Consider the following 27,805-nt stretch of genomic DNA (forward strand, 5'->3'; position numbering starts at 1 on the left):
GAGGTCAAATACTTATTTCCCTCATTAAAATGCAAATCAATTTATAAAATTTTTGACATGCGTTTTTCTGGATTTTTTTGTTGTTAATCTGTCTCTCACTGTTCAAATAAACCTACCATTAAAATAATAGACTGATCAATTCTTTGTCAGTGGGCAAACGTACAAAATCAGCAGGGGATCAAATACTTTTTTCCCTCACTGTAAGTGTTGTCTGAAGAGATGCTTTGTGAGTCTGCTTTTAAATGTTCAAGCAGCGTGATGGATGTTCCAGGAGTTTCAGAAGTGCAGTTGAGCTGAAGGCACTGAAGACGAGATCAACACTGTCCAGGAGTCTGGTGTTGCAAGAGATAAGGAAAACGGAGTCAGATGAGTACACTCTTGGAAAAAAGGGTTCCAAAAGGGTTCTTCGGCTGTCCCCAATCGGAGAAGCCTTTTTTGATTCCAGGTATAACTATTCTGGGTTCCATGTAGAACCCTCTGTGGAAAGGGTTCAACATGGAACCCAAAAGGCTTCTACCTGGAACCAAAAGGGTTCTATCTGGAACCAAAAAAGGTTCTTTAAAGGGTTATCCTACGGGGAGAACCGAAGAACCATTATTGGTTCTAGATAGCACCTTTTCCTATGTGACAGGGGATTTAGGTGTGCAGCATGTCAGAGAGGTAAGAAAGCCAGGACATGGAGAGATTTGTAGGTGAACAGTGGAGTCAGTGGAGAGCGGATGTGATGTTTTCCCAGGTTTTGGTGCGGATGTAAGGAAGTTTCGGTTTCCAGTGGTTGAAGAGCTATTGATATTTGAAAGTTTCAAATATTTATATACAATCGTGTAAGTGCTTTGCTTTATGTGGAAAGCCAAATGGTGTGCAATGTGTGTTCCTATCCTGTGAACAATACATTGGTTTGAGATGCCTAGGTCATGTGATCAAGGACACGGCACCATCTCGGCTGCTTCTCTAGTTGTAAATGACATATACTGAACAAAAATATATACGCCACATGCAACAATTTTACTGAGTTACAGTTTATATAAGGGAATCAGTCAATTGAAATAAATGAATTAGGCCCTAATCTATGAATTTCACGGCTGTGCAGGGTCCGCCCTTCCAGGCCCACCTTGGCTGGGGAGCTAGGCCCAGCCAATCAGAATGAGCTTTTCCCCACAAAATGACTTTACTACAGACAGAAATACTCCTCTGTTTCATCAGCTGCCTGGGTGGCCCGTCTCAGGCAATCCCCAGCAGGTGAAGAAGCCTGATGTGGAGGTCCTGGGCTGGCGTGGTTACACGTGGTCTGCAGTTGTGAGGCCAGTTGGACGTACTGCCAAATTCTCTAAAACGGTTCATGGAAGAGAAATGAACATTAAATTCTACCTCAAAACGTACTTACTTCCTTAAAACTTATTAAAGCATTGTTGGTTAAGGGCTTGTAAGTAAACATTTCACTGTAAGGTCTACGCGTCCTTGGCATTGTGTTGTGTGACAAAACTGCATATTTTAGAGTGTCCTTTTAGGTGCACCTGTGTAATGATAATGCTGTTTAATCAGCTTCTTGGTATGCCACACCTTTCAGGTGGATGGGTTATCTTGGCAAAGGAGAAATGCTCACTAACAGCAATGTAAACAAATTTGTGCACAAAACAAAACAAGCTTTTTGTGCATATGGAACATTTAAGGGATCTTTTATTTCAACTCATGAAACATGGGACCAACACTTTACATGTTGAGTTTATATTTTTGTTTTAATATTGTTAATGCACTAAACAGGAAACAGCACTGCGCTGCACTTCATATTGATCTGTCGAAAGCATTCGATACAGTTGATCACGCACTCCTGCTACGGATGCTATCGGGAAATTGGTTTAGACCAAGCGGCCTCCTCGCATTGCTTGAACGGTTGTTCTCAGAGCACCATTGGAAATGAGACCCTGGTCTCAATGGTGTTAAAGGTTAATAAATACATTTAATCAATTCAACAATGTATTCTCACAAAAATGTATGGTTTATAAAATGTCATGTTTATTAACGTTTACATAGATGTTCCGTAGGCAATTACACATTTTTCACAAGAGTTTGGGGACGACAATCAACGGTTAGCAAAAACCACAAAAGTGGTCCGAATCTCTAAAGACAATCACTGGACAAACCACACACCCTCTAACATGTGCACAAACCTGCAGTGAAAAGTACTAAGCAAAAACAAATGGGACTTTGTGTATGCAATATTGATTCCCATTCCAGTGTACATTGAAAAATGGGCATGCATTACTTGTCATTTCACTTGTTTTGTCTTCATAAAGTGCCACCTTTTTACTGTCAGACATGCTAAAAAGTAACACATGGTCACCTCAATGTTGAATAATATAATAACTAGGAAGGAGTTGTGACCTTTGAAAAGGGAGAGACCTTGTAACAAGAGCCCATATTTAGCACATGCTCTGCTGAGTCTGCATCCCAAATAACACGTATATAGTGCAATACATTTGTCCAGAGCCCTAGGGGCCATGTCAAAAGTAGTGCACTAATATAGGTAATAGGGAGGCAACCACTGGTTGGACAACCTCAGCAGCTTCATACAATACAGGTGGCAGGAGCATTACAAGTTACCATACAACCTGCATCCCAAACAGCACCCGATTTCCTTCATAGTGCACTACTTTTTGACGAGGGCTCTGGTCGAAAGTAGTGCATAATAAAGGGAACAGGGTGCCATTTGGGACAAACCCAACATGACAGGTTGGCTTACATGGTCCAGCAGGTGCTGGCAGATGCAACTACCTTGCAACCTTTTTTGGAAGACCAAACCGTGGAGGCACGCCAGAATAGCTGTCAAATTTGGGTCAGCTTGACATTTCTTTCCCTCCCCACCATATGCCCAGGCTGCTTCATGCTCCCTGTTTGCAAATGGGTCTTTCATAATGTACTAAATAGATCCTTCTGGACACACACACACATTTATTTGGACAGTGAAGCAAAACATTTCATTTGGCTCTTCACTCCAGCAATGTGGACTTGAAATCAAATATTTTGGATTGGAAATCAAATGTTTCATACTCTGCGACAGTACAGAATGTCACCTTTTATTGCTTTTTTTATTCAACATTTCTTTAACTAGGCAAATCAGTTAAGACAAATTCTTATTTACAGTGACGGCCTACCCCGTACAAACCCTAATGACGCTGGGCCAATTGTGCTCCGCCCTATGGGACTCCCAATCGGCCGGGTTGAGATACAGCCTGGAATCAAACCAGTGTCTGTAGTGACGCCTCTAGCACTGAGATGCAGTGCCTTAGACCCCGGCGCCACTCGGGCGGTCTATTTGAGGCTTTTTTTCACTGTTTAGAAATGAAAGCACATTATGTATCTAGTCCCCCTATTGTAAGGTGTCAAAAGTATTTAGACAAATTCACTTAGTGTATTAAACGTAGTCAAAAAGTGTAGTATTTGGGACCATATTCCCAGCACGCACGGACAACACCAAGCTTGGGACTACAAATTGGTTAGATGCAATTGCAGTTTGATTTGGTTGTTTCAGATTATGTGTGCCCAATAGAAATGGTAAATAATGTATTGCGTAATTTTATTGTCACTTTTATTGGAAGTAAGACTAGAATGTGTCTGCACACGTCTACATGAATGTGTGATTACGGATAATCATGGCTAATGATGAGTGGGAAAGTTAGATGCATAAATATCATACCCAAAAGAAAACCCTAACCTCCACTGTTATTGGTAATGGTGAAAGGTTAGAATGTTTTGGGGGTATGATCTTTCATCATTATTAACAATTCAGTCATGATTATTCGTAATCATGGTAGCATCAACATTAGTGTAGAAGTGTTCAGAAACATATTCTTATTTACAATAAAAAGTGACCACAAAATGACAACACATTATTTACCATTCATTTCTATTGGGCACAAAATTATCAGAAACAACCAAAACTATTTGCAAAGTCAGAAGCTTGATGGAGACACTGCTAGGACTGAGACCAAATACTAAACTTTTGACTAAATGGAACACTGTGATTTTGTCCAAATACTTTCAACAACAAAAAAGGGGGGGGGGGGGGGGGGGGGGGGGGGGGGGTACTAAATACATAAAGTACATTCATTTCTAAAACGGTGAAACCCCCCCCCCCAAAAAAAAGGAAAGTCTGTACTGTTGTCTCAAAACATTTGATCTCAAATCCAAAATGCTAGAGCACAGAGCAAAATTATAAGTTTTAGCATCACTGTCCAAATATATATGTACGGGAGTGTACATACACATACATCCTATATTGTCATGTTGGACAGACAGTTAATGTTGATGTTAAAGTGAAGCGAATACTTTTCTACAGCAGAAACTGCACGTCAGGAAGGCCGGGACAAACACAAACTCAGGAATGGCGATATTGTTTACTTTAACTTAGCTTTTATTCATACCAAAACGCTGAGTCGTGGTGAAAACGAAAATTATTTAAATTTCCCACATACCGACAGCTCCTTGGTAACGACAGGCGTTCATTACTAGAATAATTTCGAGTGGAACAATAAGGAATGAAGTGTAAAATATTTTTGGGGTCTTTTTCTTTTTTTTTCTTGGCGAGGAAGGACAGGAAGCATCTCAGTTCTCTCCTTCCTCTCCAGTCTCTGGCTCATCTGCTGCATTATCAGACGTCCATAGCTGAAACACACAAGACAAAAAAAACATTAACAATGCACTGACCATAAGCATTTCAGAAGTCACCATCTAAAAATTAGGTCACTTTGGATAAAAGTGAAGCTAAATGGTATATTATACATGTGCTCCACTTAGGTCAAATCCTCTCAAACCCCTATATCATAGCTAATCATTCACATGTGGCACTACTTGAGATTAAAACACTAAACTAAGACGCACATACACTAGAGGGGGTTGCAGTTAGTGCCTGTGTTGGTGAATGGATGTAGGTGGGATGTGTCCAATCATGTCGCTCGGTGGAGGGAGGCAGGAGGGTACTTACTGTGAGGTTGTCTCTCAGCAGCTGCATGATGAGGGTGCTGTCTTTGTACGAGTCTTCGCTCAGCGTGTCGAGCTCAGCGATGGCGTCATCAAAGGCCTACGAGCACCCACACAAATAATAAAATGGTTGATATATGCATATGAACAATGAGATGAAAGGTAGAGAGAGAGGGCATATAATACAGCTCTGTTCCTGTATAGTGCACACCACATAATGGCACCCTATTCCCTATATAGTGCACTTCTTTTGACCATATGGGTCCCGGTCAAACCATATGGCTCCTGGTCAAAAGAAAGCACTATATAGGGTATAGGGTGCAGAGTGGGACGCAGCCAGTGTGGGCTTCTGTGTTGTCATTTTCCCGACCTGTTTGGCCAGTGAGCAGGCCTTCTCTGGGGAGTTGAGAATCTCGTAGAAGAAGACAGAGAAGTTGAGGGCCAGGCCCAGGCGGATGGGGTGAGTGGGCTGCATCTCCTTCTTGCTGATGTCAAACGCCTCCTGGTAGGAGTCTTGAGAGTTGGATATTGTCTCTGTGGAGAGGAGGGGGGTAAGAAGGAATAATTAAGATAGAGAATGTTTTTAGAGTCGGAGCTCTATGTCCCAAATGGCACCCTACTCCTTATATAGTGCACTACATTTCAGGCCCATAGGCTCAAAAGTAGTACACTTCATAGGGATAAAGGCGCTATTTGGGACAACCCAATTGTCTCGGTTTCATTTCACAACCTTTGTAAAAATGTGACTTTGGTCAGGAAGTCATGTGTCTCTAGGCATCCATCACTGCTCCAGATGGCGTCACTTTCCTTTCCCTGCTCTGGCCTGGCCACTGTTCTGACAATTGTCAGCCTATCTGAAAGTGTTTCTGAGAGCTATGCTATATGAGATAATGGGCTTATAAATATCCTTTGTTGAGCACCGAAGCTACAAATAGTGCCCTGGCATTAAGAATAACAAAGTACCGGGGGCTCTAAGGCACTGCATTGCATGCAGTAGTGCTAGAGGCGTTACTATGGTCCCGGGTTCATATCCCGAGCTGTGCTTACAACTAGCCGTGGTTGGGAGTCCCATAGGACGGCGCGCAATTGGCCCAGCGTCGTCCGGGTTAGGGGAGGGTTTGGCCGGTGGGGCTTTACTTGGCTCATCGCGCTCTAGCGACTCCTTGTGGGGGGGCCGGGTGCCTGCGGGCTGACCCCGGATACCAGTTGAAAGGTGTTTCCGCCGACACATTGGTGCAGTTGGCTTCCGGGTTAAGCTGGCGGGTGTTAAGAGCAGTTAGCCAGGTCATGTTTCGGAGGACGCATGATTCAACCTTCGCCTCTCCCGAGCCCGTTGGGGAGTTGCAGCGATGAAACAAGATAGCAAAATAATTGGGGAGAAAAAGATGGTAAAATAGAAATAGAAATATATATATATATATATATATATATATATATATATATATATATATATATATATATATATATAAAATAATTTAAAAGTACCAAATAATCCCCTGATATGATCCATGTGGACCTAATTGCAGAGTGCCTGAAGTGGCTGCCAAAATAAGCCAGCAAGCGTTATGCTACTAACTGATTAGACCTAGGCCAACATTTCAACTGTTCATCTGTAGCTGGTGCCAGACATCCTCCCTTCCCCGTTTCAACCCCCTCCATCTTCAATTGGGGCAGAGAGGGAGGGAAGAGACCCCCAGGGAGGGAACATTCATATACCCATCTCTAAGCCCAAACTAACTCAGCCTGCAATAAATCAACAAACTTGAATCCCCGGAAGCTAGAGGTCTGGATGGCTCTCAAACACACAGAATGTATTTAGATATCTTTTTTTCCAGAGGGTGTTGCATGCTTGAGTAAACGCTTGTTAAATACCTTCAAGCTCTATAATGATTTGAGGGGAAACAGGAAAACAAAAACAGATGTCCTATCAACACATACTGTCTGACAACAAAACAATATCAACAAACAAAAGATAACTGATGAGCATCCCAAATGGCACCCGGTTCATTTCCCATCTAGTACACTATGGTTGACCAGGGTCCAGGGCTCTGGTCAAAATTAGTGCACTAAAGAGAATAGGGTTCCATTTGGGACGCAGAGCTGCTGTCCTCCCTGGTAGATTGTCTGCTCTACAACATAACCATCATTTCATTTCATGGTCAGACTACAACCTCATAAGCCCCTGTAATCCTTTCTACTACAATGCAGTTTATGCTTGAGTCTTTTATCCACTGTAAACTCCTGGCTCCAGTTAAAGGGGACAGGGAGACCAGTGGGAGCTAGGGCTGGGAATTGACACGGACCTCACGATACGATATTATCACGATACTTAAGTGTTGATAAGATATGCATTGCGATTCTCACGTTTCTAGATGTATTGCAAATTTATACTACGATTTGATGTGCCAAACACATTGCTCACTACATGTCTGCTGCAGAGGGAGAGGAGAAAACTAGTTTTGATCAGTCAGGGAAATAAGTGCTGAAAACATGTTGCTCACTATTTAAAAAGATGGAGAACAAGCTATAGGCTGTTGGGCTCCCAAGTGGCGCAGCGGTCTAAGGCACTGCATCTCAGTGCTAGATGCGTCAGACCCTGGTTCGATTCCAGGCTGTATCACAACTGGCCATGAATGGGAGTCCCATAGGGACTGGGTTAGGGTTTGGCCGGGGTACGCGGTCATTGTAAATAAGAATTTGTTGTTAACCGGCTTGCCTATCTTGTAACTATCAAAATCCCCCCCGTCCCCCGTCCCCCGTCCTGAGAGAATTAATCTGAGTCCCAAATGACAGCCTATTCCCTATATAATGCAATACTTTTGACCAAGGCCCTTAGAGAATAGAGACATGGTCCGTGTTCAAAAGTAGTGCACTATATGGGGAATAGGGTGCCATTTGGTATGTAGACGGCGACTGATCAGTCCAGAGGACCAGTACTTACCCTTCTTGTCGTCTCCGGAGGCCACCTCAGCCAGGTATCTGTAGTAGTCTCCCTTCATCTTCAAATAGAACACTTTGCTCTCCGCATTGGGAGCATTTTCAATCAAATATTTGCTCAGCAGCCCCTGAGGGAGAAAAACCGACAGGAGGAGAGTTAATATTAATGTGAAGAACTATTTGACACGCACGTCTGCGTCGTCTTAAATAGCACCCCATTCCTTACATAGTACACTGGGGCCCTGGTAAAAATGTGTGCACTATATAGGGTGCCATTTGGGACAAGTCCCAGCTCATTTTGTACACAGGCAGGATTCCATGACAGGCCACAGTTCAATAATTCAAATTGGAGGGAGAAAATAATTGGAAGAAATGCTTAGAAGTTGTAACTTCAAGAAAAATTAGTATATTTTTCATTAATATGATCTGCTTTGAAGAGGAGAAAGTAGGTGTGGCATCCAGAGAGGGAGTGCTTCTTCAGCAACGGAAAATATAATTTACAAAAAGGAAAAAAATAAAATGTGATGGACTCCTTCCTTTGGCCAGTGGTGCAGGATGACACGGGTTAAATAAAACCTTGGACATGATTTTTTTGGAGTTACATTCCCGTAAACACACCAAAACACTCTGCATGGTTATCGCACATATAAAACATTGAATGAGTCCCAAATAGCACCCGATTCCCAGAATTGGTCAAAATTAGCACACTATATAGGGTGCAATTTGGGACAAACCCCTATCAATTATTATAGCTGTACTTTGTTAACTTATCCGTTGCCTCAGATTGTGTGCTACTCCCACAAACAGGTTGTGGTGGCATTTACATGCACATAACACTGGTAGGAAAGAATGAGCACTCCACAACCAGCTTCCTGTGTAAACCGAACAATCGTCCACTTCCTCTTAATAAGGGCACGCTGCTTACAGCAATAGACAGAGTCCTACCTAGAGACCACGTGTGTTAGGTAGCCTGTTCCCACATACGTTTGTGCTCGTCTACTCCATAATTGTTATCGTCGAGTCAATCGTGTTTGGCATGGCAGTGAGTGACAGGTAGTTCGCATGACAGCACAAACTGGCTCTAGACCACACGTGTGGTAAGCAGTTATCAGCTCCCTGCATCTGCAGAGGTCAGTACTACAGCATGGTGAGGCCAATGTTCAGCCCCAAGGAGGGAGGCAGGGAGGAATTACAATGACATAATTTGTGTTTCATCTGTGTAGTGGGCGAACCCAGAAAACACAATGAAAGATGAGGAGGCATAGAGAACTCAGTGAAAGGCTTGAGGGAAGGTGATACCAACTACAGGCCGCAGTTAATGCTGGCTCTCTAATACCTGATTATCAGCTCGGCATGGGTGTGACGACAATCTGACAGCCTGGGTGAGACGCTTGGTTACAGCACTGACAACTACACATGCCAGAGCACAGCAGACGCACAGGCAGGACTGTTACAATGACCGTACTACAACCACACTGGCAGTCACGAGCCATGACCGCAGTCAAATTCCATGTGACTGTTGAGTCATGGTAACTAGGCTTCTCCAAAACGGCGCTCTACTTGGCTGGCATTAAATGAACCGGGGGAAAGCGTCCTCCATTCGCTATTCAAGAGCATACAGATGTCTTTTTTCCCCCCACTGCCCCTGTTCCGACAGGCGCATGATAAATCACAATTAATTTCACACATTATTTAGTGTATGTAAAGACAAGATTATATTGAGAATAGTCGGATGGGTGAGAATATCATCACTTGATGCCCAGCGTGTGCAGTCTAAGGCAAGAAACAGCACATGCAATTTTTTTTGCAAATTTTTCTAATCATAGTCACATGCATTACGTAGCCTAGCCCATAGGCCTATCTGTTTTGTATAATAACTGAAGTGGACAAATATAAATATGTGTATATATATTTATATATATACTGCTCAAAAAAATAAAGGGAATACTAAAATAACACATCCTAGATCTGAATGAATGAAATATTCTTATTAAATACTTTTTTCTTTACATAGTTGAATGTGCTGACAACAAAATTACACAAAAATTATCAATGGAAATCAAATGTATCAACCCATGGAGGTCTGGATTTGGAGTCACACTCATAATTAAAGTGGAAAACCACACTACAGGCTGATCCAACTTTGATGTAATGTCCTTAAAACAAGTCCAAATGAGGCTCAGTAGTGTGTGTGGCCTCCACGTGCCTGTATGACCTCCCTACAATGCCTGGGCATGCTCCTGATGAGGTGGCGGATGGTCTCCTGAGGGATCTCCTCCCAGACCCGGACTAAAGCATCCGCCAACTCCTGGACAGTCTGTGGTGCAACGTGGCGTTGGTGGATGGAGCGAGACATGATGTCCCAGATGTGCTCAATTGGATTCAAGTCTGGGGAACGGGCGGGCCAGTCCATAGCATCAATGCCTTCCTCTTGCAGGAACTGCTGACACACTCCAGCCACATGAGGTCTTGCATTGTCTTGCATTAGGAGGAACCCAGGGCCAACCGCACCAGCATATGGTCTCACAAGAGGTCTGAGGATCTCATCTCGGTACCTAATGGCAGTCAGGCTACCTCTGGTGAGCACATGGAGGGCTGTGTGGCCCCCCAAAGAAATGCCACCCCATGACTGACCCACCGCCAAACCGGTCATGCTGGAGGATGTTGCAGGCAGCAGAACGTTCTCCACGGCGTCTCCAGACTGTCACATGTGCTCAGTGTGAACCTGCTTTCATCTGTGAAGAGCACAGGGCGCCAGTGGCGAATTTTCCAATCTTGGTGTTCTCTGGCAAATGCCAAACGTCCTGCACGGTGTTGGGCTGTAAGCACAACCCCCACCTGTGGATGTCAGGCCCTCATGGAGTCTGTTTCTGACCGTTTGAGTAGACACATGCACATTTGTGGCCTGCTGGAGGTCATTTTGCAGGGCTCTGGCAGTGCTCCTCCTGCTCCTCCTTGCACAAAGGCGGAGGTAGCGGTCCTGCTGCTGGGTTGTTGCCCTCCTACGGCCTCCTCCACGTCTCCTGATGTACTGGCCTGTCTCCTGGTAGCGCCTCCATGCTCTGGACACTACGCTGAGAGACACAGCAAACCGTCTTGCCACAGCTCACATTGATATGCCATCCTGGATGAGCTGCACTACCTGAGCCACTTGTGTGGGTTGTAGACTCCGTCTCATGCTACCACTAGAGTGAAAGCACCACCAGCATTCAAAAGTGACCAAAACATCAGCCAGGAAGCATAAGAACTGAAAAGTGGTCTGTGGTTATCACCTGCAGAACCACTCTTTTATTGGGGGGTGTCTTGCTAATTGCCTATAATTTCCACCTGTTGTCTATTCCATTTGCACAACAGCATGTGAAATTTATTGTCAATCAGTGTTGCTTTCTAAGTGGACAGTTTGATTTCACAGAAGTGTGATTGACTTGGAGTTACATTGTGTTGTTTAAGTGTTCTCTTTATTTTTTTGAGCAGTATACACACACACACACACACACACACACACACACACAAACACACCATACATACAAAGTAACAAAATCGAGCACACAGCCATGCAATCTCCATTATCGAACATTGGCAGTAGAATGGCCTTACCGAAGACCTTTGACTTTCAACGTGGCACAGGTCATAGGATGCCACCTTTCCAATAAGTCAGGTTGTCAAATTTCTGCCCTGCTAGAGCTGCCCCGGTCCCTCCTGCAGCAAAGCACCCCCACAACATGATGCTGCCACCCCCGTTCTTCACGGTTGGGATGGTGTTCTTCGGCTTGCAAGCCTCCTCCTTTTTCCTCCAAACATTTATATTTTTGTTTCATCAGACGAGAGGACATTTCTCCAAAAAGTACAATCTTTGTCCCCATGTGCAGTTGCAAACCGTAGTCTGGCTTTTTTATGGCGGTTCTGGAGCAGTGGTTTCTTCCTTGCTGAATGGCCTTTCAGGTTATGTCGATATAGGACTCGTTTTACTGTGGATATAGATACTTCTGTACCGGTTTCCTCCAGCATCTTCACAAAGTCCTTTGCTGTGGTTCTGGGATTGATTTGCACTTTTCGTACCAAAGTACGTTCATCTCTAGGAGACCGAACCAGTCTCTTTCCTGAGCAGTATCACGGCTGCGTGGTCCCATGGTGTTTATACTTGCGTACTATTGTTTGTACAGATGAACGTGGTACATTCAGGCGTTTGGAAATTGCTCCCAAGGATGAACCAGACTTGTGGAAGCATTAAACTAGCATTAAACTTATTAAATTATAATCACTAGTTAACTACACATGGTTGATGATATTACTAGATATTATCTAGCGTGTCCTGCGTTGCATATAATCTGACTGAGCATACAAGCATACAAGTATCTAAGTATCTGACTGAGCGGTGGTAGGCAGAAGCAGGAGCGTAAACATTCATTCAAACAGCACTTTCCTGCGTTTTGCCAGCAGCTCTTTGTTGTGCGTCAAGCATTGCGCTGTTTATGACTTCAAGCCTATCAACTGCCGAGATTAGGCTGGTGTAACCGAAGTGAAATGGCTAGCTAGTTAGCCCGCGCTAATAGCGTTTCAAACATCACTCGCTCTGAGCCTTGGGGTGGTTGTTTCCCTTGCTCTGCATGGGTAACGCTGCTTCGAGGGTAGCTGTTGTCGTTGTGTTGCTGGTTCGAGCCCAGGGAGGAGCGAGGAGAGGGACGGAAGCTATACTGTTACACTGGCAATACTAAAGTGCCTATAGTCCTATAATAACTACAACCTAAAACTTCTTACCTGGGAATATTGAAGATTCATGTTAAAAGGAACCACCAGCTTTCATATGCACTCATGTTCTGAGCAAGGAACTGAAACGTTAGCTTTCTTACATAGCACATATTGCACTTTTACTTTCTTCTCCAACACTTTGTTTTTGCATTATTTAAACCAAATTGAACGTGTTTCATTATTTACTTGAGGCTAAATTGATTTTATTGATGTATTATATTAAGTTAAAATAAGTGTGCATTCAGTATTGTTGTAATTGTCATTATTACAAATAAATAAAACAAAAATCGTCCGATTAATCGGCATCGTCTTTTTTGGTCCTCCAATAATCGGTATCGCCGTTTAAAAATCATAATCGGTCGACCTCTAATCCACAGGTACACCTCCAATTGACTCAAATGATGCCAATTAGCCTATTAGAAGCTTCTAAATCCATGACATCATTTTCTGGAATTTTCCAAGCTGTTTTCCAAGGCACAGTCAACTTAGTGTATGTAAACTTCTGACCCACTGGAATTGTGATACAGTGAATTATAAGTGAAAGAATCTGTCTGTAAACAATTGTTGGAAAAAATGACTTGTGTCATGCACAAAGTAGATGTCCTAACCGACTTGGCAAAACTATAGTTTGCTAACAAGAAATTTGTGGAGTGGTTGAAAAATTAGTTTTAAATGACTCTAACCTAAGTGTGTATGTAAACTTCCGACTTCAACTATATTAATATCAAATAATGCCACGGGAATTACAGGCAAATCCTGTCTGCTAAATGGACTAGTGTAACCCACAGCCACATGGCATAGCCAGATCAGGGCATGACATAAGGACAACTCAGAGTATGCTATTCTGTTCTTCTGAAATAGGCAAAACTTTCTTCATATCATGTTCCTTTATACCTGCCTAAAATAAATAATGGATTAATTGTTATGGTATAAGCTATATTAAAACAAAATGTAAAAAACAAAATGTAAAATACTTGTGGATGTGGATGTTCCAGATGTCTACATCAGTGGCTCGTAGGCTATGCGTGGAAGCCAGGAGATGCTAAACGTTTATGTTGATTAACGTTAAATTACCGTGAGACCGGCAGTTATTTGCATGACAGTTACCGGCTGACAAAATGTAATGATCGCCACACGTACAGGCAACTACACCTGCCCAACAGTACTGACGTACAGGCAACTACACCTGCCCCACAGTACTGACGTACACGTAAAAGTGTTTTGTCACATACACCATACAGATTTTTTCACCTTGTCAGCTTGGATATTTGAACCAGCAACCTATTCAGCTACTGGCCCAATGCTTTAACCACTAGGCTACCTGCCACCCACCCTCACTACACCTATACAACCAACTGTTCACAGTGAGTGTCCCTGACATCATACTACTGCTGTAGAGATGCACAGAGAGGGGAGATACTTTGGGATTTTGGGAATGAGGCCCTTTAGAGTCAGATGAACTCGTGGATATCTTGCAGTTTGAAGGAAGTCAGCATGCAGTTGGAAGGAAGTTGCTAACTAGCGGTAGCGCAATTGCTAGCAACTTTCTTCAAACGGCACACAGAGACCTAAAAATGGTATTCATGAGTTCATCTGACTCTGGGAAGTAGATAGAGGGCCTCATTTCCAAAATCCCAAAGTATCCGTTTAATTGTACAGCTTAACTGCTGCTTGTTCTGAGAAGTCACATGCTCACACATGCACACACTTAAGCCACGCAGCAAACCCAGGAAATGGGCTGAACTGGCAGCCATTTCCTCCGAGTGAAATCGTCACCACAAACATCCTTAGAGAGGCACTCCTCCATCCTCAGCAGCCACAGCGCAGAACGTGTGTGAGCGCACACGCGCGCAGCAGGTATGTTAGCAGGTCAGTGAAGCAGAAGTCCTTCTCAAAGGCTCATGGCAAGGCAAAATAAAAACCTCATAATTGGGCCTGACAGTTATAGTGGAGAGCTCACTTAGACTCCTCAAGTGAACATGCTGGGTTTTAATTTTATTTAACTGGGCAAGTCAGTTAAGAACAAATTCTTATTTACAATGACAGCCTACACCGGCCAAACCCTATGGGACTCCCAATCACGGCCAGTTATGATACAGCCTGGATTGAATTTCGCTCTCATTTCTCTGCTGCCATCCTCTCTATGAGTGTCCCAAATGATACTTTATTTCCTATATAGTGCACTACTTTTGACCGGGGGCCAAAGGACTCAAAAATAGTGCACAACTTAGGGAATAGGGGGCCATTTGGGACAGACTATTTCTTCCAGTTTGATCTTATCCCTGGTGGGAGGGTGGGAATCAGGACAGAATAAATATTTTCTCTTCCTATCGTCACCAGCAACCTTCACAGATAGAGGGGAGGAATTTATACACCTCCCTACCGCCTCCCAACAAACATGTGCTCAGACATTCAGTATGTGTCCCAAATGGCACCCTATTCTCTATATAGCACACGACTTTTGACCAGTGCCCTATGGGTGATGCTCTATCAAGGGAATAGGGTGCCATTTGGGACACATCCATTCAAACAGAGCGCTTGGGCACGGTCATGTCGTCAACACTTAGCCAACGTTGACTTTCACCCTATACCACAAGTGTTAGTCACTGACCTCCCTATGCACCTGAACAACCAAGTAGCAGGAGCACATGAAATAAGGTGAAAGTGGATGACAATGTTGACGCTGTAGTGCCATACTGTGACCACGGAGCTGGATTATTTCCATAGCCTAGCTACATTTAAAACGGTCATCTGACCACAGCAGATGGCATATCCCCGTTATTCATGGTGACGAGAGCAAATGAACAGTGTCACTAGCACAGACAAAAACTAAATGCTTCCAGACCCCTTTTATTTTAACTTAAACCATTTAACCCATTGCACATAACACAGTACCAGAAGCAGCATATTACACAGTCATTATAAACATTGGTCAAGTCAGTATCCTTATGGGTTCATGAACAGCTTACCATAGGTTACACAAATCCAGCCTGCTCCCAGATCTGTTTGTGCTCTTGCCAACTCCATGCATGTGGGTAAAGAGATCATTGGAACGCAGAACGTGGGGGATAGAAGGGCGCCGTCATTGGCACCCATTCAACAAATCTACCAAAATGGATATTCGTCAAATCCGCCATGATTTCTGTGATCTAACAGGCCCACAAGGTGGTTAATAAAATCAAATTTGGATATATTTGGCTGTTTTCACTGTATAATACTTAGAAGTTGTCCATTTAGGGTTTAGAGAAAAAAAAAGGGAAAAAAGTCTGCTAAATGCTAACTCCCATTCATATAAGCTGGTAGCAAAGCTAGTATATAGAAATCAGTGGTGGTAGTTGAAGCCGTTTTTAAGTGAAGGCGAATGCAGTCGATTGGTGACGATGACATGAACATGTCTTGGGGTTGACATCATTTTGAGGGTTCCTGAGTGGCGCAGCGGTATCACAACCCGCCGTGATCTGAAGTCTCGTAGGGTGGCGCACAATTAGCCCAGTGTCGTCCGGTATAGGGGAGGGTTTGGCCCGGGGTAGCCCGACATTGTAAAATAAAAATGTGTTCTTAACGGACTTGCCGAGTTAAATAAAAAATAAACATCTACACAAGCATTATACTCAGATTTGTACCCCAACATAGTGTGAAATAGATAAACAATTGCTAACTGTAGGCTAATTTGATGGGCGGCGATGAGGAGATTCTCAATCTATCTCCCACAGGGGGGACACATGGATGGCATTGTCAATCGAATTTGACCAAAACATGACATATTTACCAAACATGGAATGACAATGAGTTGGCGTGACAGCACAGACAGATAGGCAATACTACTGTACCCAATGTGTGATAACTTGACCAGACACATACATCACTGTCCCTGCGTGTACCCACTACCTAGAAGATGTAATAACATACATACTTATTATGTAATACGAGGCTGGAGCATGAAGGAACTAGCCCAGAGGGGCCCTGTGTAGAGCAGGGCACTAACAGATGGCCAATGCAGATTTAGAGCACACAGATGCTGCTCAGCCAGTGTGCGAACTAGCTCAGCATTGAGCCTGCCACACCAAAACACTAGGCTGCATCCTCAATGAACATCCGTGTCTGTCAGGGTTACAGCTTCCTTTACACACAGGACAGGAAGTGACACAGCAGGATGAAAAGTTATTTAAACATAATATTTTGTTGTTTTTTATTTGACAGGTATATCTATAGAAGGGTGACATAGGATGAAGGGTGGAGACTGGGATTGAACCCTGGTCTCCAGTGGGGAGGCGTGTACATGTGGCTTGTGCCGAGAATATTGCCCACTTGACCATGGCTCTGCATGCCATATAGAGTATACCAAACATTAAGAGCACCCCCCTCCCCCCAGAACAACCTCAATTCGTCAGGCATTCCACAGGGATGCTGGCCCATGTTGACTCCAATGCTTCCCATAATTGTGTCAAGTTGGCTGGATGTCTTTTGGATGGCGGACCATTCTTGATACACACGGGAAACAGTTGAGTGTGAAAAGCCCAGCAGTGTTGCAGTTCTTGACACAATACGGTATACCTGGCACCTACTACCATATCCCATTCAAAAGGCACTCTGAATGGCACACATTCCATGTCTCAATTGTCTCAAGGATTACAAATATTTATTTAACCCATCTCGTCGCCTTCATCTACACTGATCGAAGTGGATTTAACAAGTGACATCGATAAGAGGTCATAGCGTTCTCCAGGATTCACCTGGTCAGTCTACATCATAGAAAGAGCAGGTATTCTAATGTTATATACACTCAGTGTATGTAGGGTAAGTTAAGGGCCTGTGTGGATGAGAGCTTGGCTTGCTTCGATGAACAGCCTGACACCCCCATCACAGCTCAGATCAAACGGGTGTATGTGTGCTGTTGAGGGAACTGCAAGACTGGAGTTAGGAAACACTGGAATGGTGGACCTGTCTGGATTACTGGTAATCTGCTTTAATCCACCAGGGAGCTAGATCTAAACCTCATCCACAAGAAATACTATACAACTGAGCTTTTCCTCCATCACCAAACACATAGAATTAAGTGTGTACTGCACAATTGAGTATGGAGGACAACTGTAGACCAACATACAGTACCAATCAAGCACACCTACTCGCTCAAGGGTTTCTTTATTTGTACTATTTTCTACATTGTAGAATTGTAGTTATTTCAAAACTATGAAACATATATGGAATCATTTAGTAACCAAAAATATCTTAAACAAATCCAAATATATTTTATATTTGAGATTCTTCAAAGTAGCCACCCTTTGCCTTGATGACAGCTTCGCACACTCTTAGCATTCTCTCAACCAGCTTCATGAGAAATGCTTTTTCAACAGTCTTGAAGGAGTTCCCACATATGCTGAGCGCTTGTTGGCTGCTTTTCCTGCAATCTGCGGTCCAACACATCCCAAACCATCTCAATTGGGTTGAGATTGGGTTGGGTGATTGTGGAGGCCAGGTCATCTGATGCAGCACTCCATCACTCTCCTTCTTGGTCAAAAAGCCCTTACACAGCCTGGAGGAGTGTTATGGGTCAATGTCCTGTTGAAAAACGAATGATAGTGGGACTAAGCGCAAACCAGATGGGATGGCGTATCACTGCAGAATGCTGTGGTAGCCATGCTGATTAAGTGTGCCTTGAATTCTAAATAAATCAGACAGTGTCACCAGGAAAACACCCCCACACCATCACAACTTCTCCTCCATGCTTCACGGTGGGAACAAAACATGTGGAGATCAACCATTCACCTACTCTGCGTCTCACAAAGACACAGCGGTTGGAACAAAAACAATCATTAAGGCCTGATTCATAAGGCCTGATTCTAAACAGTTAATGTTGAAATGCGTCTTTGACTTAACCTCTGAGGCATTTATTTAGGCTGCAATCTAGGTGCAGTTAACTCTAATGAACGTATCCTCTGCAGCAGAGGTAACTCTGGGGACTTCCTTTCCTGTGGTGGTCCTCATGAGAGCCAGTTCCTCATAGCGCTTGATGGTTTTTGCAACTGCACTTGAAGAAACTTTCAAAGTTCTAGAAATGTTCTGTACTGACTGACCTTCATGTCTTAAAGTAATGATGGACTGTTGTTTCTCTTTGCTTATTTGAGCCGTTCTTGCCATAATATGGACTTGGTATTTGACCAAATAGGGCTATCTTCTGTATACCACCCCTACCTTCTCACAACATAACCGATTGCCTCAAACGCATTAAAAAGAAAATAAATTCCACAAATTAACAAGGCACACCTGTTAATTGAAATGCATTCCAGGTGAATACCTCATGAAGCTGGTTGAGAAAATGCCAAGAGTGTGCAAAGCTGTCATCAAGGCCAAGGGTGGCTACTTTGAAGAACCTCAAATATATTTGGATTTGTTTAACACTGTTTTGGTTACTACATGATTCCATATATGTTATTTCATAGTTTTGATGTCTTCACTATTATTCTAAAATGTAGAAAATAGTAAAAATAAAGAAAAAACCCTGGAATGAGTAGGTGTGTCTAAACTGTTGACTGGTACTGTATGCTCAGGGCTAGTGTGTCTTTGTTTTTGCATTATTTGTTTTTGCATTATTTAAAACAAATTGAACATGTTTCATTATTTATTTGAGGCTAAATTGATTTTTATTGATGTATTATATTAGGTTAAAATAAGTGTTAATTCGGTATTGTTGTAATTGTCATCATTACTAATAAATAAAACAAAATCGGCCAATTAATCGGTATCAGCTTTTTTGGTCCTCCAATAATCGGTATCGGCGTTGAAAAATCATAATCGGTCGACCTCTACTATCAGCCCTAGTCAAAAGAAGTGCCCTATATAGAGAATAGGGTGCTTTTAGGGATGCAGCACACACTGTTCTAAGGGATAAACTGATAAATAAAGCTAGGCTTCACACAAACATCTCTGCCCTATTTAAAGCATGATGGTGACGCATATATACAGAGGGTTATGGAGCTGGTTGAGTAGTTAACAATAAAGAGTAGTACTACATATGGATGAAACGGTTACCGGTTTCACGATAAACCACAGTAAAATTCCTGACGATTAGTATTTCCTTTTCAATTATCATTAAAACCGTGTTTGATTACCGCGGTTTGGAAAACTCACGGTAAATACTGTCCAGCGTCAACCAAAGCTAGCAACAGTCTGACGTAGGCGCAACGTGGGTTTTGTTTCATGTGAAACATGGTGTAAGGCAGTGACAGCGCTCGGGAGATGTTTCTGCCTTCTAAGAGGACCAAAACTGAAGTGTGGTCGTATTTTGGGTTTTACAAGAGTGCTTAGGGAAACTTAAAATCGAAGATGGTCACCCTGTCTGCAGAACACGCAAAAACAAAAAATGCCGCGAAAGGGGGCAACACTTCAAATCTCTTGAATCATCTTCGTGACCACCACCAACTACTTTATAGCGAATGCAAGGTAAGTTAACTTTTAGCTCAATGCATGATGTGGGGACTTCGGAATGGGGGAAAATGTCATAGTTTGTCTGCTAATAGCTTGTCAACAATGTAAACTGAAGCTTTCAGTGTTACCTACGCCTGTAAAAACACTACGCGTTGTTCTGCGGCTGTATGCGTCGTGTGTCTGCAGACTCTATTCGGACGTTGCACAGAATAACACGTGATGTCGTTTAGTCACCCAGCCAACATATTTTGTTCATTTAAAATCCGGCAGACGTCGACTCGGTTGTAAAAGTGTTTCAACAGGAGAAACACTATAGACTCCTGTATTTACGTCAGTTGTTGGGCTCATTTCAATTAATATCACTGTCTTAAGACACATTTGTGTTTATGTAAATTGTGCATGGGGTCATTGCATATACTGAAATACTACACAGAAGATATATTATATTTATTATTATATACACACACAGTCTAACACCAATAATAATACTACATTTGCCATTCCCTTGTTTACAGAGTTGGTGTACAGCAGGCAAACCCAGTGATGCTACTGGTCCCTCATCTACAGTTGTGACACACACTTGAGCAAGCATTTTAAAAAAGGCAGGCTGCTGATGCACCCACATCAAAAAAAATGCTCAAGACCTCACTACAGCCTTTTCATATTACATTGCAAAGGAGATGATGCCATTTCAAATCGTTGAGAGGCCCGGCTTTGAGGCTGATGAAGGTTGCCGTGCCTCACTACAAAGTGAGTGCTACTAATTGTATTTTGGGTTTCTTTATTTGGATTTGCTTACTTAAGGTTGTGTTCAATTAAACCTGCACTAGGGAAACTTACCTCTCATGGCCACATAGTGCCATCTTTAATGTTATTATTTGAATGTTTATGGACACAAAGTGCATTGTGCTGCTAATTTTATTTGTTGTTCGTTGGTTTTCAATATAAAACTTGGTGAAATTATCTGAGTGTGTCTATCAGTACTTTTTGAACATTTCCACACATTTGAACAACACGGTGATAACTGGTAACAGTGATCATTTCGGCCACTGTAATCGTGATATGAAATGTTCATACGGTTTCATCTCTAGTACTATACACACACACAAGCTGAAGAGTGAGCCAATGGGAAGGTCATGCACTACTAATGAGAATCTCAGTCTTGTTTAACGCTTTAGGTGAGTATGTCAAGAATGCAGTTGACTGACACACACGCATGAGTCTTCTACTACGACTGGGTCCTGGTCAGATAAAGCTTCTGCTCTTTTCTATCCATAGAAAGGCAGCTATGATTACATTAGTCAATCATAAAGAGTAGATCATGCTCCAGTGGATAAACTGGCCACTCCAGGAACAGGCAGAATTAGAAGTTAGCCCATAGTATCGGCACACCTTGGTGTTAAACCGTGTCTTTTAAAGTGGATGAACATTAGGGGGCTGTGGCACCGGCACGTAATCTAAGAGAGATTACAGGTACCGTCTGTCACCATGGCCACACCCACTTAAGCCCTGCAGGCAGGAGTAAGAATAAACTCTCCCATAGTGACAGTAGATAAGACATCAATGCAAACAGGTCAGGCAACTTCCAGCCGACACTAGGATTCTGTCTGAAATAGCACTCTATTGACTACTTTTTACCAAAGCCCTATATGGGGTGAATAGTGTACCATTTGAGATGCAGCCACAGCCCTTCTGTATAACAAAGAACTGAGGGACAGCAAAGGCCACAGGATCCACCATCATCTCATTGGGTTGGGGCATATGACCAGCCCATGACAGCTCATGCTACAGTTGATCCCCAAAATAGTGTCACAGAGTCATTCAATACAACATGGGGATCAAGGTGTGTGCTTAAAATTAGCTCAGTTGAACAGGAAATGTATAGAACAAGTAAAAACCTTCCTGTGCAAAACCAAAAATAAAAAAGGGACTGATTGAAAAAAAAAAAAGGGTAGGTCGGCAGGGGGGGCACACATTTTTAAAACACAGCGACAGGATTACGGCAGTGCTGTCCCTTGCTAATATTATCAGTACCACAACTGCTAAGTATTATTGTAACGTGTCATCGTGTCTGGATGCTCCAACATCCCCACTGGAGGCCCAGTTCACATACTGCCGTTTTGCCTCATTTGATCTGGCATATCAAACTCAAACAGCCAATCCAACTAAACATCAGTCTACCAAGTAGAGCCCATTATTGTGTGGACATTTGCCGTGCCCTTTGGCTCAGAACGTATGACTGTTCCGTTGACAACCCTAATAAAACTATTCAGTGAAATGTAAAAAGAGGAAGAAAAGAGGTCCTGCCTGCCTTTACGGCCTGTGCCTGCAAACCATACAGGGCATTCGGAAGGTATTGACACCCCTTCACTTTTTCCACCTTGTGTTATGTTATAGCCTTATTCTAAAATTGAAGATTCCATCTACACACAATAGCTGAAAATGACAGTGAAAACAGGTTTTTACAAGACAGGATTGTGTCGAGGTACAGATCTGGGGAAGGTTACACGAAAAAATCTGGAGCATTGAAGCTCCCAAAGAACACAGTGGCCTACATTCTTAAATGGAAGAAGTTTGGAACCACTAAGACTCTTCCTAGAGCTGGCCGCGCGGTCAAACTGACAACTGTCTCTGCAGCATTCCACCAATCAGGCCTTTATGGTAGAGTGGTCAGACTGAAGCCACTCCTCAGTAGGCACATGACAGCCCACTTGGAGTTTGCCAAAAAAGCACCCAAAGGCATCTCAGACCATGAGAAACAATATTTTCTGATCTGATGAAACCAAGAATGGTCACGTCTGTAGGAAACCAGCCCCCTGCGGCAGGGACTGGGAGACTAGTCAGGATCGAGGGAAATATGGAGAGATATCCTTGATGAAAACCTGCTCCAGAGCGCTCAGGACCTCAGACTGGAAGTAGAACCTTCGCCCCAACAGGACAACAACCCTAAGAGCACAGCAAAGACAACACAGGAGTGGCTTCGGGACAAGTCTCTGAATGTCCTTGAGTGGCCCAGCGAGAGCATGAACATGAAACCAATCGAACATCTCTGCAGAGACCTGAAAATAGCTGTGCAGTGACGCTCCACATCCAACCTTACAGAGCTTGAGGGGATCTGCAGAGAAAAATGGGAGAAACGCCCCAAATACAGATGTGCCAAACTTGTAGTGTCATACCCAAGAAGACTCAAGGCTGTAATCGCTGCCAAAGGTGCTTCCACAAAGTACAGAGTAAAGGTTCTGAATAATTGTAAAAATAAATATCTAAAAACGTTTTTACTTTGTCATTATGGGGTTGTGTGTGTAGATTGATGAGGGGAAAAAACAATTGAATCCATTTTAGAATAAGGCTGTAAAATAAAAATGTGGAAAGGGTCAAGGGGTCTGAATACTTTCCGAATGCACTGTATTGATTGTGAGCAGCAGTGGAAAGGGGAGGTCATTCCACTGCACCACTGTGGCTCAGATAATCAATTGGTGCAGCCTTTCTGCATAGTTTCAGATAAACATCACACCAATAGAAGCACTGCAATGTTAAAGTCCATGAATGAGGGGCAGCATTGCATTAGTGGAAACCAACACTGTTCTCAGGTTTTAGCTAGATACTGTATATGTTTGAGTCGTGTCTGAGACCATTTTTGCATTTTAACCTGCCACATTAATTAGCCTAACCTGCCACGTTACTTTTCGTAGCAGGTTAGAATAATTTACTTCTGCTAGTCAAAACCGGCAGACCCAGCCAGAGAACAGTCTTGGTTTCCACTAATGCACTACAGCAAACAGGGGATTTATAGGACTGTTCTATTTTGCACTACTAGTAAATAGATTGTCATAAAGAGGGAGGATACAGACAGTCAACCAAATCATCTCATCTCCAAAGAAAAAAAATGGATGACAGCTTCTTTCTCTCTCCTCGGCCTCACAGACACAGTGAGAATTTGTTGACGATTCTATCAAGAAGCTTTTTATACCACGATAGACCATTTATTGACCCCCACAAATGGTTTATTGTGGTCGTCACAGACAGTCTGTTCTCAATTTCCAGTGGAGAAAGTGGACTGGGTAAATCAAATTAGGTTCTCTCAAAGCCATACATGCCCACTCATTCTGGCTAACGGAAAAACATTAACTCACCAATACGTCGTTGCAGATGTCTCGCAACTCGGTCTCCACCTTATTCCGGTACTCCTTCACCATCTGAAGCTTCTTGTCGCTGCCCTCGGTCTTCTGCTCGATTGCGGAGATGACCCGCCATGCGGACCTCCGGGCCCCGACAACGTTTTTGTAGGCAACCGATAGAAGATTTCTCTCCTCACACGACAGCTCTGCCCCCTTCTCAGTTACCTCCTTCATGGACGAAGCCATGTCGTCGTAACGCTCAGCCTGCTCCGCCAGCTTGGCTTTCTGAATCAGCTCTGTTTTATCCATATTTATGTGTTATTTGATGTTCAAACTGTCGCTCGCAGATGCAAATAGAGTCCCAAGAGAGCGGAAGGAATGGGGCAAAGATGTGGGGCTAGATCGTGTAGATAGATTGTGTAGAACGATAGATATTTATAATCGATGGACAGGTGAATGGAGGTACAGGTATGTTGTCCAGACAGGGACACCTGGGGAGGAAGATTAGAAGATTGTTTAAGATGGTCAAATCTTGCACACAACTTGTAGCGATGAAGTTACTTGGTTGGTTAGTTAGTTCACCTTTTACAAAAACAAATATATTAAATATTTGACTTGTTAATATAACATTAGCTAGCTGGGAAACAGTCCTGGCTTGACACATAAATTACTCCCGACTACTGCACACAGCTTTCACTCTCAGCGTCAAGCCAACCCACTATCAACTCAGTCATGGTCGTGAGCGACCCAGTTCGGTGAAATGACACTAGCCAGACAATATTGTGTAACCTTCCCGCTCCCCCAATACTACAGTAACGTTAATACTAAAACGTATGATGCCAATGTGTGTTAGTTAACGTTAGCCAACCATCTGCAGCGGAGGCTAGCCAGGCAGATGTAGTCTGCTAACTAACGTTAGCTGGCTAAAGTAACATAACTACTCTTCTAACTAGCTAATGACGTTAGATAGTTATAGTGTACTAGTAAAATTGTTGGACGGATATGTTGTAATTCACTTGACTTGTTCAAGAGCTTACTATATAATAATACTATGTTACAACTTATGCCATCTCGTTTACAAGCAAGTGTGGTGGTTTGCCCAGCATCCAAATTTGATTGCCTAACAAACTAACGTTAGCTGTCTGGCTGCAGTAAATAGCACGATACCGAATATTTTTTCTGAAGCACTGGCAGTGGCAACCACACACCGTAAGCTAACTAGCCATAGATAGACAGTTTACATTTCCTTACAATCGAACTTGATCTTAAATATAGTAGCCAAACTACACATGAATTTCCATGATATAAAGAAGAAGGAATATTTCCCAACCTTTAGTTCGCTAGGTTGTTCCGATCAGCCACTCCAAGTAGATACACTATGAGCTTCGGGCAGGCGAAAAAAATCTACGCCTTCAACCAAACATGGCCAAAGGGCGTGTCCAACAAAACAATAGCCCTATGAGAACCCGTCTTTGAATCGGAATTATCCGTCATGGTTCAAAACAAGAACTAATAGGACGATAGCGCGGGGAAAGAAGGAGGGCTTTTTGAGGCAACGGGGTTTCCTCCAATGGGAAAATTTGTTTTGCATGGCCCGGTGCGCCAGGTAGGCGGAGTTGGAATGTTTTCTACCATTCCATTGGATCTTAAGTGAATTCTCTTCTTAACCGGGGCACCGGGCCATGCAAAACGAACTCAACCAATTAAAGCAAGAGAGGAGACGTCACCATTACCATGGATATCCAACGCCCTCCCGTCACACCAATAGAGATCGTCAGTTTGTACACCTAAAACCCAAAATAAGTTACCTCTGGTTCGTTCAGCCATCCCCATGGATCCCTATGGACATTTATAGGGAAAGAATAGGGTTTTGGAATTCACGCCGAAAATAAGGTCTATGGTTAACACAGGTTTAGGAGATCATATACGTTTTATTCTATGAGATAATAATCAGTTAACGTGACCTTTATGAATTATGAAGCCTTTATGTGATTTATGTGTTTTTTATGATTATATAAATCCTTCAAAATTAACAAAAATGACGTTAGCTGATGATTATCTCATAGAACAAGAAGCATAAGATCTCCTAAGCCTGTGTTTATTTTTGTAGTTTATCCAAAAACTGCATTCATTTTTCTCATAGGCTTTGTCCAACTAACTGTGGTGGAGTTGGTGCCTACGAAAACATGCCATTACAATTTCTCTCAATATATACCTCAGTGTATTCCTTCAGAGATACTTTTGAGGAGATGGGAAACTCCTTTGGAATAGTATTAACGGCCATTGTGTACGTTGCCCATGCATCGTCAATGGGCCACGCAGTGCATTCTGGGTGATTCTGGGACAAGGAGAGCTCTCCTCCAAGGAGTGAATTGGTCGCAAGCTCAAAAACCAAACATTCGCATGAATTTCGTCAACAACAAGTACAACATTAAAACATTTTCAGAGATGTAAGATAATTAACTTGTTCTCTGTAATATTATATTCCTTTGGAGTCGTGAGATTGCATACTTTTGAGGAAAATAGGCAGGTTTCTCAACTAATAGTGCTTTCAAGACAACTAGGAACTCCAAAAAAAATGGGTCAAATCATGATGTTAGTGACGTCTTCAGGTCAGAAAGTCAGAGCTTTAGGAAGAGGCCAATCGTTGCCAACTGGAATTCAGAGTTGGATGACTGTTGAAAACTATTTTTCCGGGTTGTTTTGAAAGCAGCATCATACCCTGACTCTAAGAAGGGATACGTGACAATTAGCATTAGCAACCGTGTGACGCAGCATGACAACGTGAACGCGATTGGTCCACAGTCTGCTGGGTGGGGCGTTACGCGTTCCTCCAATTCATTGACTAATGGGATTCCTATCTCCTTCTTTCTGTAATATCTCTGATCTCACACACATACAGCGTCAATATAATCCAGAGTAAACCATATTTGATCAGTAGGCTAGTGGGTGTGGCAGATTGAACAAGATTGTAGCCACACACACATCTTTGCAAGATACTTTGCAGTTAAAATGTCATTAATGGTTGGATCAGCCTATACTATTTTACCCAAAAGTGTGACCACCAAGAATAAAGGAATAAGCTATTACAAGGCTTATGAGCCCACTTGTTTAATTTCCAAGCCCTGGTCAAATGTAGTGCACTATATGGAATAGGGTGCCATTAGCGACTCAGCCCCCCAGAAGTGGGAATACACCTGCAATGCTGCATACACAAATTAATGGGTATCATAACCTCATGAAAAAAAATGTCACTAAGTGAACAATATTGAATACAGATTTGATGGATTTGTCATCCATTGATTCAGAATGTCTTCATGAGGTCACTAGTACAATTAGTCCCTGGTCTTGGTGGTGAATATCTGGGTGAGAGTTATGGGAGAGAATGTAATGGGGGAGGAGGGGTTGGTTTTTGTCATAAGGGCCAATGAGTGAAAGCAGTTCTCAGTCTACATGGAACACTTGTCTTGTAGAACATACAAATCATACTGGAAAGTCCAGATTAGCCTATCAAGTTTGAGAATGAACACCACAAATTCCAATGCCAAGAGGACTGCAAGGACCAGCCCTTTATTGTGGAATCTGTCGGCAAGAGATCA

At 42.9% G+C, this 27,805-nt stretch overlaps 1 protein-coding gene across 2 annotated transcripts; it reads right to left on the reverse strand.

Moving 5' to 3' along the window:
- Positions 1-1,991: 1,991 nt before the first annotated feature.
- Positions 1,992-25,709, reverse strand: LOC139406995 (tyrosine 3-monooxygenase/tryptophan 5-monooxygenase activation protein, theta polypeptide a). Of its 2 annotated transcripts, none has more exons than XM_071150226.1 (6): positions 25,537-25,709; positions 24,222-24,697; positions 7,919-8,042; positions 5,348-5,511; positions 4,982-5,077; positions 1,992-4,662 (listed from the first exon to the last, which is right to left on the reverse strand). In XM_071150226.1, the coding sequence occupies exons 2-6, from the start codon at positions 24,513-24,515 to the stop codon at positions 4,603-4,605; spliced, it is 738 nt and encodes a 245-aa protein (XP_071006327.1). In that variant the 5' UTR covers positions 24,516-24,697; positions 25,537-25,709; the 3' UTR covers positions 1,992-4,602. The 2 variants fall into 2 exon arrangements, with proteins under 2 accessions (XP_071006327.1, XP_071006328.1); XM_071150227.1 differs by lacking the exon at positions 25,537-25,709 and having other exon boundaries at positions 24,222-24,589; positions 24,623-24,677.
- Positions 25,710-27,805: the final 2,096 nt, after the last annotated feature.

This window comes from Oncorhynchus clarkii, chromosome 4, assembly GCF_045791955.1.
Source record: "Oncorhynchus clarkii lewisi isolate Uvic-CL-2024 chromosome 4, UVic_Ocla_1.0, whole genome shotgun sequence".
Taxonomy (NCBI): domain Eukaryota; kingdom Metazoa; phylum Chordata; class Actinopteri; order Salmoniformes; family Salmonidae; genus Oncorhynchus; species Oncorhynchus clarkii.

Coding starts and splice junctions, on each gene's coding strand:
- LOC139406995 (XM_071150226.1), bottom strand. CDS start 24,515: ATGGATAAAACAGAGCTGATTCAGAAAGCCAAGCTGGCGGAGCAGGCT. Junction 8,043..24,221: donor ACATCTGCAACGACGTATTG/GTGAGTTAATGT, acceptor TTTCTCCCTCAG/GGGCTGCTGAGCAAATATTT. Junction 5,078..5,347: donor CCTGCTCACTGGCCAAACAG/GTCGGGAAAATG, acceptor GGGTGCTCGTAG/GCCTTTGATGACGCCATCGC.